This window comes from Ascaphus truei, chromosome 7 (assembly GCF_040206685.1).
Source record: "Ascaphus truei isolate aAscTru1 chromosome 7, aAscTru1.hap1, whole genome shotgun sequence".
Lineage (NCBI taxonomy): Eukaryota > Metazoa > Chordata > Amphibia > Anura > Ascaphidae > Ascaphus > Ascaphus truei.
This window is the reverse complement of record NC_134489.1, coordinates 110,230,986-110,250,338: the sequence shown is the minus strand read 5'-3', so window position 1 is coordinate 110,250,338 and position 19,353 is coordinate 110,230,986. Positions and strand designations below refer to the sequence as shown.

Below are 19,353 nucleotides of genomic sequence, written 5' to 3'. Positions count from 1 at the left end.
CTCGCGGGAAGCCCAGATCCGTGCGTTACTGACGCTGCGCTCCCCGTTCTCTCGCGGGAAGCCCAGATCCGTGCGTTACTGACGCTGCGCTCCCCATTCTCTCGCGGGAACCCCGATCCGTGCGTTACTGACGCTGCGCTCCCCGTTCTCTCGCGGGAAGCCCCGATCCGTGCGTTACTGACGCTGCGCTCCCCGTTCTCTCGCGGGAAGCCCCGATCCGTGCGTTACTGACGCTGCGCTCCCCGTTCTCTCGCGGGAAACCCCGATCCGTGCGTTACTGACGCTGCGCTCCCCGTTCTCTCGCAGGAAACCAGCATTTCCTGAGTGCGCTCTCGGGGTTAGAAAGGCCAGAGGACATTATCTCAGTGTAATATAGTGGCTGAAATGTACGCACGGAGGCGCACAGAGAGGCGCACGGAGGCGCACAGAGAGGCGCACAGAGAGGCGCACAGAGAGGCGCACGGAGGCGCACAGAGAGGCGCACGGAGGCGCACTACTTTTTCATTTAGAAACAGAGTAGCAAAACGTTTTATTTATAAGCGTGCAGTCCCATCTTCTTAGCGTGGGGCCATGCTGCCGCAGACTGTGCGGAGGCGTCCGCACGCTGAGCAAACAGACTGGCTTAAGGCAGTGTTCGCGTCCATGCGGCGTACGGGTGGAAGCACGAGACGGCGCGCGTTGCGTGAGTCTCAGCGCGACAGACAGGTCACGTGAGCGGTTCACCCAATGAGGGCGAACCAGCTCTGTGACGTCACTAGGAACGCCCCCAGGAACGCCCCCCACGGCCCGTCCACCATGGCCAGGGAAAGCACCCGCTTTCCCACAGCCTCCGCGCGGGAGGCGGCGCCCTGTCCGCAGCCTGACTGCAGAGACGAGGTTTCCAATATGAGATCTCAGCGGTTTTTCCTTATTGCTAAAAGCCCAATAGCTGAATCTCAACAAACTCCGATCTGGCGGAGATTTCTGACACTAACCAATAGGGCGATATGATGGGCGTGCGTGCACAACTGTGTATACTCCCGTACATGCGTGCAGAACTGTATATACTCCCGTACATGCGTGCAGAACTGTATATACTCCCGTACATGCGTGCAGAACTGTGTATACTCCCGTACATGCGTGCAGAACTGTATATACTCCCGTACATGCGTGCAGAACTGTATATACTCCCGTACATGCGTGCAGAACTGTACATACTCCCGTACATGCGTGCACAACTGTGTATACTCCCGTACATGCGTGCAGAACTGTATATACTCCCGTACATGCGTGCAGAACTGTACATACTCCCGTACATGCGTGCAGAACTGTGTATACTCCCGTACATGCGTGCAGAACTGTATATACTCCCGTACATGCGTGCAGAACTGTGTATACTCCCGTACATGCGTGCAGAACTGTGTATACTCCCGTACATGCGTGCAGAACTGTGTATACTCCCGTACATGCGTGCAGAACTGTGTATACTCCCGTACATGCGTGCAGAACTGTGTATACTCTCGTACATGCGTGCAGAACTGTGTATACTCCCGTACATGCGTGCAGAACTGTGTATACTCCCGCACATGCGTGCAGAACTGTGTATACTCCCGTACATGCGTGCAGAACTGTGTATACTCCCGTACATGCGTGCAGAACTGTGTATACTCCCGTACATGCGTGCAGAACTGTGTATACTCCCGTACATGCGTGCAGAACTGTGTATACTCCCGTACATGCGTGCAGAACTGTGTATACTCCCGTACATGCGTGCAGAACTGTGTATACTCCCGTACATGCGTGCAGAACTGTGTATACTCCCGTACATGCGTGCAGAACTGTGTATACTCCCGTACATGCGTGCAGAACTGTGTATACTCCCGTACATGCGTGCAGAACTGTGTATACTCCCGTACATGCGTGCAGAACTGTGTATACTCCCGTACATGCGTGCAGAACTGTGTATACTCCCGTACATGCGTGCAGAACTGTGTATACTCCCGTACATGCGTGCAGAACTGTGTATACTCCCGTACATGCGTGCAGAACTGTGTATACTCCCGTACATGCGTGCAGAACTGTATATACTCCCGTACATGCGTGCAGAACTGTGTATACTCCCGTACATGCGTGCAGAACTGTGTATACTCCCGTACATGCGTGCAGAACTGTGTATACTCCCGTACATGCGTGCAGAACTGTGTATACTCCCGTACATGCGGGAGTCACACAGGCCAAGTATCTTGTAAGAACTAATGTGGGTCATGCTCACTGCTGTTTCTAGCTGCTGACCCAAATAATGCCAGCACCTGGTGTTAACCTACCACACAAACTCACTATCACACACTGCCACACACTCACACACACTCACACACACACACACACACTCACACACACACACACACACACACACACACACACACACACACACACACACTGCTACACACACACACACACACAGCTACACACACACACACACACACACTGCTACACACACACACACACACACTGCTGCGGTCCATCCCACAGCGCTGCTGTTCTGTAATAGTAAGCCTTGCTTTTTTGCTTATATTAGGGAGTTACGATTGATTGTTTGACTCCCGCTTCACCTGTCCCACTAACATGTTCCCAAATTGCAAGCCGACACGCAGGTTAAGGTGCAAAGTACCTCTATACATTGACAAAGAATAATCCCCCGTGTTATTGAGACGTAGGATGACAATTATTTTGTTAGCATCAAAAATGCAGCGATATGAATCTTTCAGCATTGTTTGGGGAGCGAATGTCGCCCATTACCGCACGTGTTGGTTTTACAATCATGCACCCGCTGGTGAGTCGCACGCGGCTTCCGATTGTAATAATTGTGTTTGACAAGAACATGCCAAATACTAAGTCACCACATGGCTGGGAGCCGAGGTATGCCCCCGTCGCTCCCCCCTCGGCTTTCCCCTTACCTCCGCTGCAGCTGGGGAGAGCACGGCTAGGCAGGGAGGTTGCACGGCTAGGCAGGGAGGTTGCACGGCTAGGCAGGGAGGTTGCGCTGGGCGACTGGGTCGCCAGGAGGTTCGTGGCAACCGTGTTAAATTGGCCGCGCATGCGCAGACGCACACGCACATGCGCAGTGGATATTACGAGTTGTGGCGGCCATCATGCTCCACCTCGCACACATGGGAAAGCACAGCCAATTGGGCTGCTAGGATCTCGGCAGGCAGAAGGATACATTTGGCGCTCTCAGGAGACCACGCCAGTTGGAAGAGCAGGTAGTGTCTCAGAGCCCGTGGCTCTGAGACTAGGCCTCATATATTCTCCCTTAGGCCCCAGCTAGGCCTCGACTCTCAGTAGCTTGTGGTTGCTGCAGGGAAGGCCCCTTAGATAGGGACGCTAGTGTCAGGGACACAGTGAAGACGCCGCCCGATCTGTGCGGCCTGTGGTCTGGGACCAGACCACCTCCATTGTAAGAGACCCTGAATGGTGATATTATTCACGCCGGAACTCACCCAACGGAGAGGCGGACGCCATCGCGGACAACGTCGCTGGATCGGCAGATCCCTGTTGCTAAGTCGGCCGCACTGAGTACTGGAGTACTCGGCAGGTACCCAACTAAGTGCACCAACACTCCACGGGATGGCGCTATCTCCTACACTTTGGGTGGGCCCTGACATTGGAGGAAAAGGACACCAGGGTATTGGTGCCAAGCACCCCATGTACTTTGGGGACACTCACTGGCGGTATCAGGTTGGGGCATTGCTATACTGTGGGGTACAGGGTCCTGTGCTCTGTGTTCAGTAAAGGTTGTTATTATATATCTGTGTGTGTGTGTGTGTTATTGTTATTATATATCTGTGTGTGTGTGTTATTGTTATTATATATCTGTGTGTGTGTGTTATTGTTATTATATATCTGTGTGTGTGTTATTGTTATTATATATCTGTGTGTGTGTGTGTGTTATTGTTATTATATATCTGTGTGTGTGTGTTATTGTTATTATATATCTGTGTGTGTGTGTGTGTTATTATATATCTGTGTGTGTGTGTTATTGTTATTATATATCTGTGTGTGTGTGTGTGTTATTGTTATTATATATCTGTGTGTGTGTTATTGTTATTATATATCTGTGTGTGTGTGTTATTGTTATTATATATCTGTGTGTGTGTGTTATTGTTATTATATATCTGTGTGTGTGTGTGTGTTATTGTTATTATATATCTGTGTGTGTTATTGTTATTATTCCTGTAATGGGTCTTATCCCACCACGTTGGGGTGGAGGCGCTGCACCGAGACCAACCAGAATCACACAGTGGCGGAGGCTCAGACCTCCTGGTTGCTAACAGGTAATAGCGGCATTGCTAGTTCCTTCCCGGGTACGGGGGAACAAGGGCTACACTTAGAAACACTGCACGGAGGCGTGAGGTTGGCAACACGGACATCAGAGCTACAGTATTCAAGAATGAGGCGTCCTGAGACGTACACGTGTTTAGTAATAATAATAGTGCAGAATACGAATAACAATGCGATTCCCTGAACATACTACATTGTATGATAATGCCGATGATCTCTTCACACTTCCAGAGCTCAACAAAAGGGACTTCTCCTAAGTAGGACTTCTCCCCAAGGACTGTAACGCCTTTAGTCGCCTAAACACACTGACGCTCGTCACGTCTCCAATCTGCAATGCCACTGAAGGCAGCAGAAATAAAGCACTGTTTTACGTTTGGAACACAAGCTTTGGGGACCAGTCTCTCTGCCTGTGTTATAATGTGTGTGTGGTTATTCTGTGAGGTGCACACACCCACAGGTGAAGCTATGAATATGATAGTGTTATTAATAGTAGTAATAATAAGATAGTAACCCAGTCTCATCGGTAGAATGTAGTAATCTGGGCAGAGTTGGGATACTTCATTGGACATGCAGCTCACGCTGTGTGGAGTTTATCATTATATTATCCCTTATGAATCTCTTAACCGTGACTTCAAACTCGCAGCAGTACGTGGCTGTCAGACGCAAGAGTCGCTTGTGATCCAAACGCTCACTGATAAAATGTTCATTTTGACGGTTAATACTAACAGCTCCCTGAAGATCCCAGGATGCCTGGAAGAGAGAAACCTTGATGGATATTTGAATAGTCTTGGCTGTAAAGTCAGGATGTCGGGCAAATGGATGTGGCAGTGTACAATAAACCTCACAAATAAACTGCACCGGGCAGCGATTGTTGTACAGTGGTGCTTATTGTGCCGTTGTCATTGTGAGTTATTGTGTATGTAGATCAGTAAGTGCACAAAGGGAGCGGTGTACGTTAGAAAAGATGATCATTGTGAAATCAATAATGAATTGGCAGTGTGAGTATATCCAAATATCACACACGGATTCCCAAACCGAGCGTCTAAAACATCACGCAGTGCGCAAACTGCAGACGTGCAGGGTGTGGGGATGCTGGCGGGCACACAGCATATAAGATACTGTACACGCTGTGTGTGTGCGTGTGTGTGCGTGTGCGTGTGCGTGTGTGCATGCGCGTGCGCGTGTCATGGTATTATTATTCAGGAGGACACTTCATGCAGATCACTATTCACAAAGTCACACTTGGAGGAGATATTTTTGATGTTTAGAAAGGGAAACGGTTCCAGATCCAGCCACAGAAATGTGTTACATTATTATAGTTTTATGTAATTGTAACTTAATCACAACGCAAATCGCAAGCTGGTGATACAGTCGTTAGTTAATATGCTGTGGATTGGAAACGCAGAATGAAATGTCTCATTTACAGTAACATGTTATGCGTGTGCGTTAGTATTTATCCCCATGTAGCGTGTAATTGCTCCGTGCCTTTCTCCCGAGCAGGGCGCAGGTTGCCGGAGTGTCTGTGACGTGTTCTGTGGGGGGCAGCCCTGCACCTCATGCTATGTGTAGCTGCCCCCTCTGTACTGTGCACGGGGCTCTGCCTATTCCCAGGGCACACGCTGCAGGGCGGTGTTACTGCTTCCCGTTGCCCCGAAGATGGATAGCCGCTGTGTGTAGGAGCGCTTTCTCTTCCCCTGTGTACTCACATAATGGGTCCGATCTATCAATGATGTTATACAATAACCTGGAGCTAAATGTGCCCATTGCGTGTTATTATAGCCTCGCCATGTACAGAGGGCGTGTTATTATAGCCTCGCCATGTACAGAGGGCGTGTTATTATAGCCTCGCCATGTACAGAGGGCGTGTTATTATAGCCTCGCCATGTACAGAGGGCGTGTTATTATAGCCTCGCCATGTACAGAGGGCGTGTTATTATAGCCTCGCCATGTACAGAGGGCGTGTTATTATAGCATCGCCATGTACAGAGGGCGTGTTATTATAGCCTCGCCATGTACAGAGGGCGTGTTATTATAGCCTCGCCATGTACAGAGGGCGTGTTATTATAGCCTCGCCATGTACAGAGGGCGTGTTATTATAGCCTCGCCATGTACAGAGGGCGTGTTATTATAGCCTCGCCATGTACAGAGGGCGTGTTATTATAGCCTCGCCATGTACAGAGGGCGTGTTATTATAGCCTCGCCATGTACAGAGGGCGTGTTATTATAGCCTCGCCATGTACAGAGGGCGTGTTATTATAGCCTCGCCATGTACAGAGGGCGTGTTATTATAGCCTCGCCATGTACAGAGGGCGTGTTATTATAGCCTCCCCATGTACTGAGGGCGTGTTATTATAGCCTCGCCATGTACAGAGGGCGTGTTATTATAGCCTCCCCATGTACAGAGGGCGTGTTATTATAGCCTCCCCATGTACAGAGGGCGTGTTATTATAGCCTCGCCATGTACAGAGGGCGTGTTATTATAGCCTCGCCATGTACAGAGGGCGTGTTATTATAGCCTCGCCATGTACAGAGGGCGTGTTATTATAGCCTCGCCATGTACAGAGGGCGTGTTATTATAGCCTCGCCATGTACAGAGGGCGTGTTATTATAGCCTCGCCATGTACAGAGGGCGTGTTATTATAGCCTCGCCATGTACAGAGGGCGTGTTATTATAGCCTCCCCATGTACTGAGGGCGTGTTATTATAGCCTCGCCATGTACAGAGGGCGTGTTATTATAGCCTCGCCACGTACAGAGGGCGTGTTATTATAGCCTCGCCACGTACAGAGGGCGTGTTATTATAGCCTCGCCACGTACAGAGGGCGTGTTATTATAGCCTCGCCACGTACAGAGGGCGTGTTATTATAGCCTCGCCACGTACAGAGGGCGTGTTATTATAGCCTCGCCACGTACAGAGGGCGTGTTATTATAGCCTCGCCACGTACAGAGGGCGTGTTATTATAGCCTCGCCACGTACAGAGGTCGTGTTATTATAGCCTCGCCATGTACAGAGGGCGTGTTATTATAGCCTCCCCATGTACAGAGGGCGTGTTATTATAGCCTCGCCATGTACAGAGGGCGTGTTATTATAGCCTCGCCATGTACAGAGGGCGTGTTATTATAGCCTCGCCATGTACAGAGGGCGCGTTATTATAGCCTCCCCATGTACAGAGGGCGTGTTATTATAGCCTCTCCATGTACAGAGGGCGCGTTATTATAGTCTCGCCATGTACAGAGGGCGCGTTATTATAGCCTCGCCATGTACAGAGGGCGCGTTATTATAGCCTCGCCATGTACAGAGGGCGTGTTATTATAGCCTCGCCATGTACAGAGGGCGCGTTATTATAGCCTCGCCATGTACAGAGGGCGTGTTATTATAGCCTCCCCATGTACAGAGGGCGTGTTATTATAGCCTCCCCATGTACAGAGGGCGTGTTATTATAGCCTCGCCATGTACAGAGGGCGTGTTATTATAGCCTCTCCATGTACAGAGGGCGTGTTATTATAGCCTCCCCATGTACAGAGGGCGTGTTATTATAGCCTCCCCATGTACAGAGGGCGTGTTATTATAGCCTCGCCATGTACAGAGGGCGTGTTATTATAGCCTCGCCATGTACAGAGGGCGTGTTATTATAGCCTCGCCATGTACAGAGGGCGTGTTATTATAGCCTCGCCATGTACAGAGGGCGTGTTATTATAGCCTCGCCATGTACAGAGGGCGTGTTATTATAGCCTCGCCATGTACAGAGGGCGTGTTATTATAGCCTCGCCATGTACAGAGGGCGTGTTATTATAGCCTCGCCATGTACAGAGGGCGTTATTATAGCCTCGCCATGTACAGAGGGCGTGTTATTATAGCCTCGCCATGTACAGAGGGCGTGTTATTATAGCCTCGCCATGTACAGAGGGCGTGTTATTATAGCCTCGCCATGTACAGAGGGCGTGTTATTATAGCCTCGCCATGTACAGAGGGCGTGTTATTATAGCCTCGCCATGTACAGAGGGCGTGTTATTATAGCCTCCCCATGTACAGAGGGCGTGTTATTATAGCCTCCCCATGTACAGAGGGCGTGTTATTATAGCCTCGCCATGTACAGAGGGCGTGTTATTATAGTCTCGCCATGTACAGAGGGCGTGTTATTATAGCCTCGCCATGTACAGAGGGCGTGTTATTATAGCCTCGCCATGTACAGAGGGCGTGTTATTATAGCCTCGCCATGTACAGAGGGCGTGTTATTATAGCCTCGCCATGTACAGAGGGCGTGTTATTATAGCCTCGCCATGTACAGAGGGCGTGTTATTATAGCCTCGCCATGTACAGAGGGCGTGTTATTATAGCCTCGCCACGTACAGAGGGCGTGTTATTATAGCCTCGCCATGTACAGAGGGCGTGTTATTATAGCCTCGCCATGTACAGAGGGCGTGTTATTATAGCCTCCCCATGTACAGAGGGCGTGTTATTATAGCCTCCCCATGTACAGAGGGCGTGTTATTATAGCCTCGCCATGTACAGAGGGCGTGTTATTATAGTCTCGCCATGTACAGAGGGCGTGTTATTATAGCCTCGCCATGTACAGAGGGCGTGTTATTATAGCCTCGCCATGTACAGAGGGCGTGTTATTATAGCCTCGCCATGTACAGAGGGCGTGTTATTATAGCCTCGCCATGTACAGAGGGCGTGTTATTATAGCCTCGCCATGTACAGAGGGCGTGTTATTATAGCCTCGCCATGTACAGAGGGCGTGTTATTATAGCCTCGCCATGTACAGAGGGCGTGTTATTATAGCCTCGCCATGTACAGAGGGCGTGTTATTATAGCCTCGCCATGTACAGAGGGCGTGTTTTTATAGCCTCGCCATGTACAGAGGGCGTGTTATTATAGCCTCGCCATGTACAGAGGGCGTGTTATTATATCCTCGCCATGTACAGAGGGCGTGTTATTATAGCCTCGCCATGTACAGAGGGCGTGTGACATGTTCTAGTGGAACGGTCATTAGTGGGAAGGGAATTTAACCCTTCCACAGCAAAGGGGCCAGCGCTGCAATGTAAAGCAATATAATAACATGTAATGTAACCGCCTGCACAGCTGCATGTTGTATGTGCAATAACATGTAACCGCCTGCACAGCTGCATGTTGTATGTGCAATAACATGTAACCGCCTGCACAGCTGCATGTTGTATGTGCAATAACATGTAACCGCCTGCATAGCTGCATGTTCTATGTGCAATATAATAACATATAATGTAACAGTCTGCAGAACTACGTGTTACATGTAATGCACAGAGAAGCGTGTTACATGTAATGCACAGAAAAGCGTGTTACATGTTATGCACAGAGAAGCGTGTTACATGTAACACAGCGAGCAGAGACAGGGAGAACAGGGGGGCAAGGAAAACAGTGGGGGTGGGGGGAGCAGGGGGGTAGGGAGCACAGGGGGGCAAGGAATACAGTGGGGAAGGGAGCACAGGTAGGGCAGGGGGGGAAGAGAGTACAGGGGGCAGGGAGAATGGAGGAAGGGAGCTCAGGGGGACAGGGAGCACAGTTGAGAGCAGGGAGCACAGGGGGTACAGGGAGCACAGTTGGGAGCAGGGAGCTCATGGGAGGCAGGGAGGGCAGGGGGGGGGACAGGGAGCACAATTGGGAGCAAGGAGCACAGTTGGGAGCAGGGAGCACAGTTGGGAGCAGGGAGCACAGTTGGGCGCAGGGAGCACAGTTGGGAGGCAGGGAGCACAGGGGGGACAGGGAGCACAGTTGGGAGCAGGGAGCACAGTTGGGAGGCAGGGAGCACAGTTGGGATCAGGGAGCACAGTTGGGAGCAGGGTGCACAGTTGGGAGCAGGGAGCACAGTTGGGAGCAGGGAGCACAGTTGGGAGCAGGGAGCACAGTTGGGAGCAGGGAGCACAGTTGGGAGCAGGGAGCACAGGGGGGACAGGGAGCACAGGGGGGACAGGGGGGACAGGGAGCACAGTTGGGAGCAGGGAGCACAGTTGGGAGGCAGGGAGCACAGTTGGGAGCAGGGAGCACAGGGGGGACAGGGAGCACAGTTGGGAGCAGGGAGCACAGTTGGGAGGCAGGGAGCACAAGGGTGGGGGGCAGCAACGTGTTGTCTATTAACAGATCATTCAAGTCAGCGGGAGCTCGCCACGCTGTGCCAGCCTCTGGTGGGGGGGGGGGGGTGGTTGGGGGGGGCACGCTGCGCCAGCCTCTGGGGGGGGGGGGCTGGGGTAGAGGTGCTTCTACTGCTTTAACCATGTCACTGCCAGTGGGGATTACCTCGCCTTACAGTGGGCCAGAAACACTGCATGCCTGAATGCCCACCGAGTACGTGACAATCGCGTCTGTCTGATGTTTCAATACAGTTTTGTCTGCACTAAAAACCCCATTAACCTCCAGCGTCCTTATCACAGTTTGATGTTAGATTATTGTGCGGGTGTTTTGCAAGGACAGAGGGAGCTGGAAAACGCAGCGATTACTAACTTACAGCTGGCTCTCCATCAGCACGGGGGGGGGGGGGGGGAGGGGGTCAGCTCCTGTTCTCAAGGTCCACCAACAGGCCAGGTTTTCAAGATATCCCTGCTTCAGTACAGGGGGTGCGTCAGTGGCTTAGTCTTTGTCTGTGTTGTGCTGAAGGGATATCCTGAAAACCTGACCTGTTGGTGGCCCTCAAGGACTGGAGTTGGCCGCTAGTGCGTTTAAACCGAGATGTACAATAAAGTTACAATGTATAAAAAAAAAAGTAACAATAAGCAAATGAAACGTGGATGAGAAACGTGGCTATTTACAGATTAAAGCTGCAATCCAGGCTACGGCCCCCCCGGAGCTATAACGGGCTATATTCAGCCCGGTTCAGATGAGAGTAAAACGAGCGTCGGGTCTGCTGCATTGATGACATATCTTGGAGATGCAATAACATGAGAGCACTTGGTATGTTCCACCTTCCTACCCACATACATGAAACACACGATGTCGCTCACCTTCTCCGCGTCCTGCTCAAACAGCCGCAGCTGGAAACACTGGTCCAGCTTGAGCTTCCGCACGTGCCACATCTGGTGCAGATGCTGCCGCGTGGAGTGGAGCTTGTCCAGGAGACTGGTGATCTTCGGCACAAGGCTTTGGAAGTCGGCCCCTCCCGGGATACAGTTCCTGCCCGAGAACCCATCCCCACACCTGATACATTGTAGCAGCCTCTGCCCGTCGCGGTCAAGCTCTTCCACTGGGGCCTTGATGACCTTCTTTTTCAACTGGGTGTGTTCGTCGATCAGCCTTCTGGAGCCTTCAACGTCCACAGGGAACTCCTTCCTGGCGAGCATCTCCTGCAGGTCCTCCAGCCGTGACAGCAAGTGGACGGCACTGTTGAAGAATTCCTCCAGTGACACTCGGAGCTCTATCCACTCGTCGTGATTGTAATCCAAAGTGCCTTCGAACTCCTCTGTCAGCTGGGAGGGATCCACCAGCTTGGAAAGGCCCTCAACGGAGACCATGCTGGTCTGGGGGAAGAGGAAATACATTATTTAAGTCGCCTCCCATGTTGCCAGCCATAAAAACAACATTTTGTAAACAATTTCAAAATCCAATTGGAGAGTCTGTGCTAAAAGCAAAGATTTGGCAGCTTTTTGTTTCTCTGGAAAGCACACATTGCATTTCTTTGGGGCCCCTGAATGGGGGAGCACTTGCACCCTTATTTAACTGTCTTTATCAGAGAGAGAATAAAGATAGGTGAGGGGGTAGAGAGGTTTTTTTTTTTTTTTTACCTGCGCAAACTCTTGTTGAACTCTCATCAGACAAACAAGAGCAGGTTGAGAAAATTAAACCCCTCCCAAGTCTCAGATTCGCACGTGTCCAAACTAACTAAATTATTTACTTATAGGTGACTTAAGATAAAACGGCTTCAATCAAGATATAACCCCTAAACACATCGCTGCCATTTGTACACTTTGGCCTTGAGAGAGACAGACCCTTTAAACGGGTGTGCCTTTGTGGTCACTTATTGAGAAGGTGCAGTGCAATGGGATGGAAGGAATGGCAGTATTCTACGTCCATTGAAATGAAAAGAATAATAGGAATGTGTTATTATATTTACGCGCGCTGCCTTTGTGAAAATGGGATGTTACTTGCATACTCTATACGAGATTTACAATGAACGTGATACTGAGCAAACACAAACCTTCATTTGCCTTTGCTCAGTAACGTTGTCATTCTGCGCTAACCTGCCCCTCACCCAGCAGGACGTCTCATTAGAATGACCTTTTAGCTTGGCTAGTGGCACCCGCGAGGATGGTTTCCCTTATTGGGGGTTACCCGTTGCAGGGTTAGGGTGGCATGAGAGGCTTCGCAAGTTGCGGTACAAATTGCCTCGCTCTGCAGTAAACAATAGAGTGATTCTGTGCACAGATATACCAAACCGCTCATCTTCAGCGTGACATCATGCTCCAGTCAAGATGAAGATATCCAGACAAGACTAGCTCATTCTCCAGCATAGAGGAGCTCATCCCCACTGTCAGTTTGCAGGCGATTAACCCATCCCTGCCAGAGGAGCCTGATATACATCTACTTCCGTATATTTCACACTTGATATACACAACTGAATATTGTAATGATGAATAATTAGAATAATATATATTATTAGGACGCGTTCACATCCTCTGTAATGTGGGGATGTACTGATTCTTGTACATCGCCACTAAGGATAGAGTTGTTATTCGAGCGCTGCACCTCGAAGATGAACTTGGAGCTGCCGAAGTTGGTCTTCTGTTTCTGCCAGAAGTTCTCGGGTTTGATGATCAGAGCCACGTGGATCTCGGCGGGGGAAAGCTTCCTGCAGGGTCTTCAGAAGCGGTTTGATGAGGTCCCACTTGGACCCGCGCATGTCGATGATGACGGTGAAGCCTCGTTTGCAGACATCTTCACTGTGGGGAGGAACACACCATGGTAGTTAGACGCCAGGCAGTGACAGGGTATTTATGTGTCTGATTCAGTGGCACTGTCCCTCTAGCCCCCAAATCCCCGGGTTTAGGAGCAACGCAACACAAGTTTTTAGGCCAACACAAACTTAAACACCATGACTTCGAGATCATTAAAATAGGTTATAGGTCTTATTGCCCTGGCTGATTATTCACTATTCCCTCTGCCGTCTCTGCATCTCCCGCCGCGGGTTCTTAGGCTGAGTCCATAGAAGGACAGTCAGCGCTGAGGCCGCGCGGACGCTCCGCGATGAGCCCCGTCATCCTCAATGAGGATGTCTTGAGAGGGGGCTCCCGCGAGCGCCCGCAGGCGTGCTGAGGCGCAGGGATTTTCAGCCGACATCAGAAATTGTATCTGAGAGCGCGCCGTCAGCTGAAACCTCCAATCACAGAGAAGCAGCGTCACGACCGTGACGTTGACGTTGACACTTCGCGGGCTGTTGGCCCCATGACGTCAGTGCCCCGCCTCCCGATTGCGCACGCTGGCTCACCTGCAAGTCCATACCATACAATCGCTCCTGATTGAGCAGGCGAGCGTCAGAGTCAGCGCGGAGGAGCGCCGTCGGTGCTTCTACGGGGCGCTATCTTGGTTTTTACATGTGTTAAACGCATGGAATAATCTGCAAATCAGTATTCCTGAAAGAACTTGTCTTATAATATTACAGTAATTGTTAGTCCCAATAAAAAAGGTATCACCTAACACAGAAGTACACGGTTATTTTATCAATAAATAAAGAAATCTTGAAAGGATAGCTGCCAACATGATGATTGCAGAAACCACGGGTATATTTTACAGGTTCCTCAGTACCTAATGCAGATAACAGAACGAAACCAGTGGATTTTGAGCCTATAATTGCTCAATGTAATGGATAACGGTGATATACGCCTATAATATATATATTATATTTAACTGTGCAGACAATGTCTTGTATATAATGTATAACCCTTTTCACCCATTGTAACTATGTATTTGTAACTATGTATTTGTAACTATGTATTTTGTCATTATAACCCAGGACATACGTGAAAACGGGAGGTAATTCTCAATGTATTACTTCCTGGTAAAACATTGTATAAATTAAAATAAATAAAACATAAATGTCTCTGGTCTCTGTTTAGGGCCCATATGTTTGAGGTATGGAAAGCACCTGTACAGCTCTGTATATCATACGTATATACGATTTTTGTAGTATTGCATCCGTGGCTGGTTATCTGAATACAGAATATGCGGTGCATGCACACCAAAATATTTAACCTCTCAATTGCCAGGCACCCACTAATCTGCCTCATCAAGGAAAATAGGAATGCAGTGATTATTCTTCTAACCCCTTAACTGCCAGCACCAGCCCGTACTGGCAGCTAAAGGGATGATTTGGGGGTCCCCAATACCACTCCTCAAGACCCTCCAACAGGTCAGGTTTTCAGGATATCCCTGCTTCAGCACAGGTGGCGCAATCATTGACTCATTCGAAGACTGCATCCCCTGTGGTTCTAGCCTGAAAACCTGACCTGTTGGAGGGTCTTGGGGGACTGGTGTTGGGAACCCGGGGGCTAACTTATGAAAGAACGGTTTCTGTTGCCCCACGGTGATTAATAAGTTGTTGTAGTAGCGAACGTCTCGGGTAAATCAGACACCCGCGGCGGGCGATTTAGCGACTGTTCGGGCGTTTCAGAGGTGACTTTCTCTTCCATTTATTTCAAGCGATGGGAAGGTTTTATTAAAAAGAACATAACTCCGAATTATTCCCATGAATTGGCCCGTCAGCGGCAAGCGGCAGCGGCAGCGCCTTCACTGAGGAACACAATCGCTGCAGCAGCACGGCTCCGCTCTCAGTAACACCCCGGGACTGCAGCAGCACGGCTCGCTCTCAGTAACACCCGGACTGCAGCAGCACGGCTCCGCTCTCAGTAACACCCGGACTGCAGCAGCACGGCTCCGCTCTCAGTAACACCCGGACTGCAGCAGCACGGCTCCGCTCTCAGTAACACCCGGACTGCAGCAGCACGGCTCCGCTCTCAGTAACACCCGGACTGCAGCAGCACGGCTCCGCTCTCAGTAACACCCGGACTGCAGCAGCCACGGCTCCGCTCTCAGTAACACCCGGACTGCAGGCAGCACGGCTCCGCTCTCAGTAACACCCGGACTGCAGCAGCACGGCTCTGCTCTCAGTAACACCCGGACTGCAGCAGCACGGCTCTGCTCTCAGGTAACACCCGGACTGCACAGCAGCACGGCTCCGCTCCTCAGTAACACCCGGACTGCAGCAGCACGGCTCCGCTCTCAGTAACACCCGGACTGCAGCAGCACGGCTCCGCTCTCAGTAACACGCTGACTGCAGCAGCACGGCTCCGCTCTCAGTAACACCCGGACTGCAGCAGCACGGCTCCGCTCTCAGTAACACCCGGACTGCAGCAGCACGGCTCCGCTCTCAGTAACACCCGGACTGCAGCAGCACGGCTCTGCTCTCAGTAACACCCGGACTGCAGCAGCACGGCTCCGCTCTCAGTTAACACCCGGACTGCAGCAGCACGGCTCCGCTCTCAGTAACACCCGGGACTGCAGCAGCACGGTTCCGCTCTCAGTTACACTCGGACTGCAGCAGCACGGCTCTGCTCTCAGTAACACCCCCCCGGCGACTGCAGCAGCACGGCTCCGCTCTCAGTAACACCCGGACTGCAGCAGCACGGCTCTGCTCTCAGTAACACCCGGACTGCAGCAGCACGGCTCCGCTACTCTCAGTAACACCCGGACTGCAGCAGCACGGCTCCGCTCTCCAGTAACAACCCGGACCTGCAGCAGCACGGCTCTGCTCTCAGTAAACACCACGGACTGCAGCAGCACGGCTCCTGCTCTCAGTAACACCCGGACTTGCAGCAGCACGGCTCCGCTCTCAGTAACACCCGGACTGCAGCAGCACGGCTCCGCTCTCAGTAACACCCGGACTGCAGCAGCACGGCTCCGCTCTCAGTAACACCCGGACTGCAGCAGCACGGCCTCCGCTCTCAGTAACACCCGGACTGCAGCAGCACGGCTCTGCTCTCAGTAACACCTCGGATTGCAGCAGCACGGCTCCGCTCTCAGTAAACACCCGGACTGCAGCAGCACAGGCTCGCTCCGCTCTCTCAGTAACACCCGGACTGCAGCAGCACGGCTCCCTGCTCTCAGTAACACCCGGACTGCAGCAGCACGGCTCCGCTCTCAGTAACACCCGGACTGCAGCAGCACGGCTCCGCTCTCAGTAACACCCGGACTGCCAGCAGCACGGCTCCGCACTCTCAGTAACACCCGGACTGCAGCAGCACGGCTCCTGCTCTCAGTAACACCCGGACTGCGCAGCACACGGCTCCGCTCTCAGTAACACCCGGACTGCAGCAGCACGGCTCTGCTCTCAGTAACACCCGGACTGCAGCAGCACGGCTCCGCTCTCAGTAACAACCCGGACTGCAGCAGCACGGCTCTGCTCTCAGTAACACCCGGACTGCAGCAGCACGGCTCCGCTCTCAGTAAACACCCGGACTGCAGCAGCACGGCTCTGCTCTCAGTGAACACCCGGACTGCAGCAGCACGGCTCCGCTCTCAGTAACACCCGGACTGCAGCAGCACGGCTCCTGCTCTCAGTAACACCCGGACCTGCAGCAGCACGGCTCTGCTCTCAGTAACACCCGGACTGAGCAGCACGGCTCGCTCGCTCTCAGTAACACCCGGACTGCAGCAGCACGGCTCCGCTCTCAGTAACACCCGGACTGCAGCAAGCACGGCTCGCTCTCAGTAACACCCGGACTGCAGCAGCACGGCTCTCGCTCTCAGTAACACCCGGACTGCAGCAGCACGGCTCCGCTCTCAGTAACACCCGGACTGCAGCAGCACGGCTCCGCTCTCAGTAACACCGCGACTGCAGCAGCACGGCTCTGCTCTCAGTAACACCCCGGACTGCACAGCAGCACGGCTCTGCTCTCAGTAACACCCGGACTGCAGCAGCACGGCTCCTGCTCTCAGTAAACACCCGGACTGCAGCAGCACGGCTCGCGCTCTCAGTAACACCCGGACTGCAGCAGCACGGCTCGCTCTCAGTAACACCCGGACTGCAGCAGCACGGCTCCGCTCTCAGTAAACACCACGGACCAGCAGCAGCACGGCTCTGCTCTCAGTAACACCCGGACTGCAGCAGCACGGCTCTGCTCTCTCAGTAACACCCGGACTGCAGCAGCACGGCTCCGCTCTCAGTAACACCCCGGACTGCAGCAGCACGGCTCCGCTCTCAGTAACACCCGGACTGCAGCAGCACGGCTCCGCTGTCCACTAACACCCGGACTGCAGCAGCACGGCTCCGCTCTCAGTAACACCCGGACTGCAAGCAGCACGGCTCCGCTCTCAGTAACACCCGGACTGCAGCAGCACGGCTCTGCTCTCAGTAACACCCGGATTGCAGCAGCACGGCTCCGCTCTCAGTAACACCCGGACTGCAGCAGCACGGCTCCGCTCTCAGTAACACCCGGACTGCAGCAGCACGGCTCCGCTCTCAGTAACACCCGGACTGCAGCAGCACCGGGCTCCCGCTCTCAGTAACACCCGGACACTGCAGCAGCACGGCTCCGCTCTCAGTAACACCCGGACTGCAGCAGCACGGCTCCGCTCTCAGTAACACCCCGGACTGCAGCAGCACGGCTCTCTGCTCTCAGTAACACCCGGACTGCAGCAGCACGGCTCCGCTCTCAGTAACACCCGGACTGCAGCAGCACGGCTCTCTGCTCTCAGTTACACCCGGACTGCAGCAGCACGGCTCCTGCTCTCAAGGGGTAACACCCGGACTGCAGCAGCACGGCTCTGCTCTCAGTAACACCCGGGACTGCAGCAGCACGGCTCCGCTCTCAGTAAACACCCGGACTGCAGCAGCACGGCTCCGCTCTCAGTAACACCCGGACTGCAGCAGCACGGCTCCGCTCTCAGTAAACACCCGGACTGCAGCAGCACGGCTCCTGCTCTCAGTAACACCCGGACTGCAGCAGCACGGCTCACCGCTCTCAGTAACACCCGGACTGCAGCAGCACGGCTCCGCTCTCAGTAACACGCGGACTGCAGCAGCACGGCTCTGCTCTCAGTAACAACCCGGACTGCAGCAGCACGGCTCCGCTCTCAGTAACACCCGGACTGCAGCAGCACGGCTCCGCTCTCAGTAACACCCGGACTGCAGGAGCACGGCTCCGCTCTCAGTAACACCCGGACTGCAGCAGCACGGCTCCGCTCTCAGTAACACCCGGACTGCAGCAGCACGGCTCCGCTCTCAGTAACACCCGGACTGCAGACAGCACGGCTCTGCTCTCAGTAACACCCGGACTGCAGCAGCACGGCTCCGCTCTCAGTAACACCCGGACGTGCAGCAGCACGGCTCCGCTCTCAGTAACACCCGGACTGCAGCAGCACGGGCTCCGCTCTCAGTAACACCCGGACCTGCAGCAGCACGGCCTCCGCTCTCAGTAACACCCGGGACTGCAGCAGCACGGCTCCGCTCTCAGTGACACCCGGACTGCAGCAGCACGGCTCCGCTCTCAGTAACACCCGGACTGCAGCAGCACGGCTCTGCTCTCAGTAACACCCGGACTGCAGCAGCACGGTGCTCTCGCTCTCAGTAACACCGGACTGCAGCAGCACGGCTCCGCTCTCAGTGACACCCGGACTGCAGCAGGCACGGCTCCGCTCTCCAGTAACACCCGGACTGCAGCAGCACGGCTCTGCTCTCAGTAACACCCGGACTGCAGCAGCACGGGCTCTCGCTCTCAGTAACACCCGGACTGCAGCAGCACGGCTCCGCTCAGTAACACCCCGGACTGCAGCAGCACGGCTCTGCTCTCAGTGACACCCGGACTGCAGCAGCACGTGCTCTGCTCTCAGTAACACCCGGACTGCAGCAGCACGGCTCCGCTCTCAGTGACACCCGGACTGCAGCAGCACGGCTCCGCTCTCAGTGACACCCGGACTGCAGCAGGCACGGCTCCGCTCCTCAGTAACACCCCGGACTGCCAGCCGCACGGCTCCGCTCTCAGTAACACCCGGACTGCAGCAGCACGGCTCGTTCCT

The 19,353-nt window shown here is 53.1% G+C and overlaps 1 protein-coding gene across 1 annotated transcript in view; it reads right to left on the bottom strand.

Annotated features, from left to right (window-relative positions):
* The window catches only part of LOC142499873 (kalirin-like), a 376,918-nt gene that overhangs the window by 94,308 nt on the left and 263,257 nt on the right, over positions 1 to 19,353 (bottom strand). Inside the window, 3 exon segments of the mRNA XM_075609896.1 lie at positions 11,292 to 11,804; positions 13,030 to 13,122; positions 13,124 to 13,223. Of these exon segments, the coding sequence (XP_075466011.1) occupies positions 11,292 to 11,804; positions 13,030 to 13,122; positions 13,124 to 13,223 (706 nt within the window).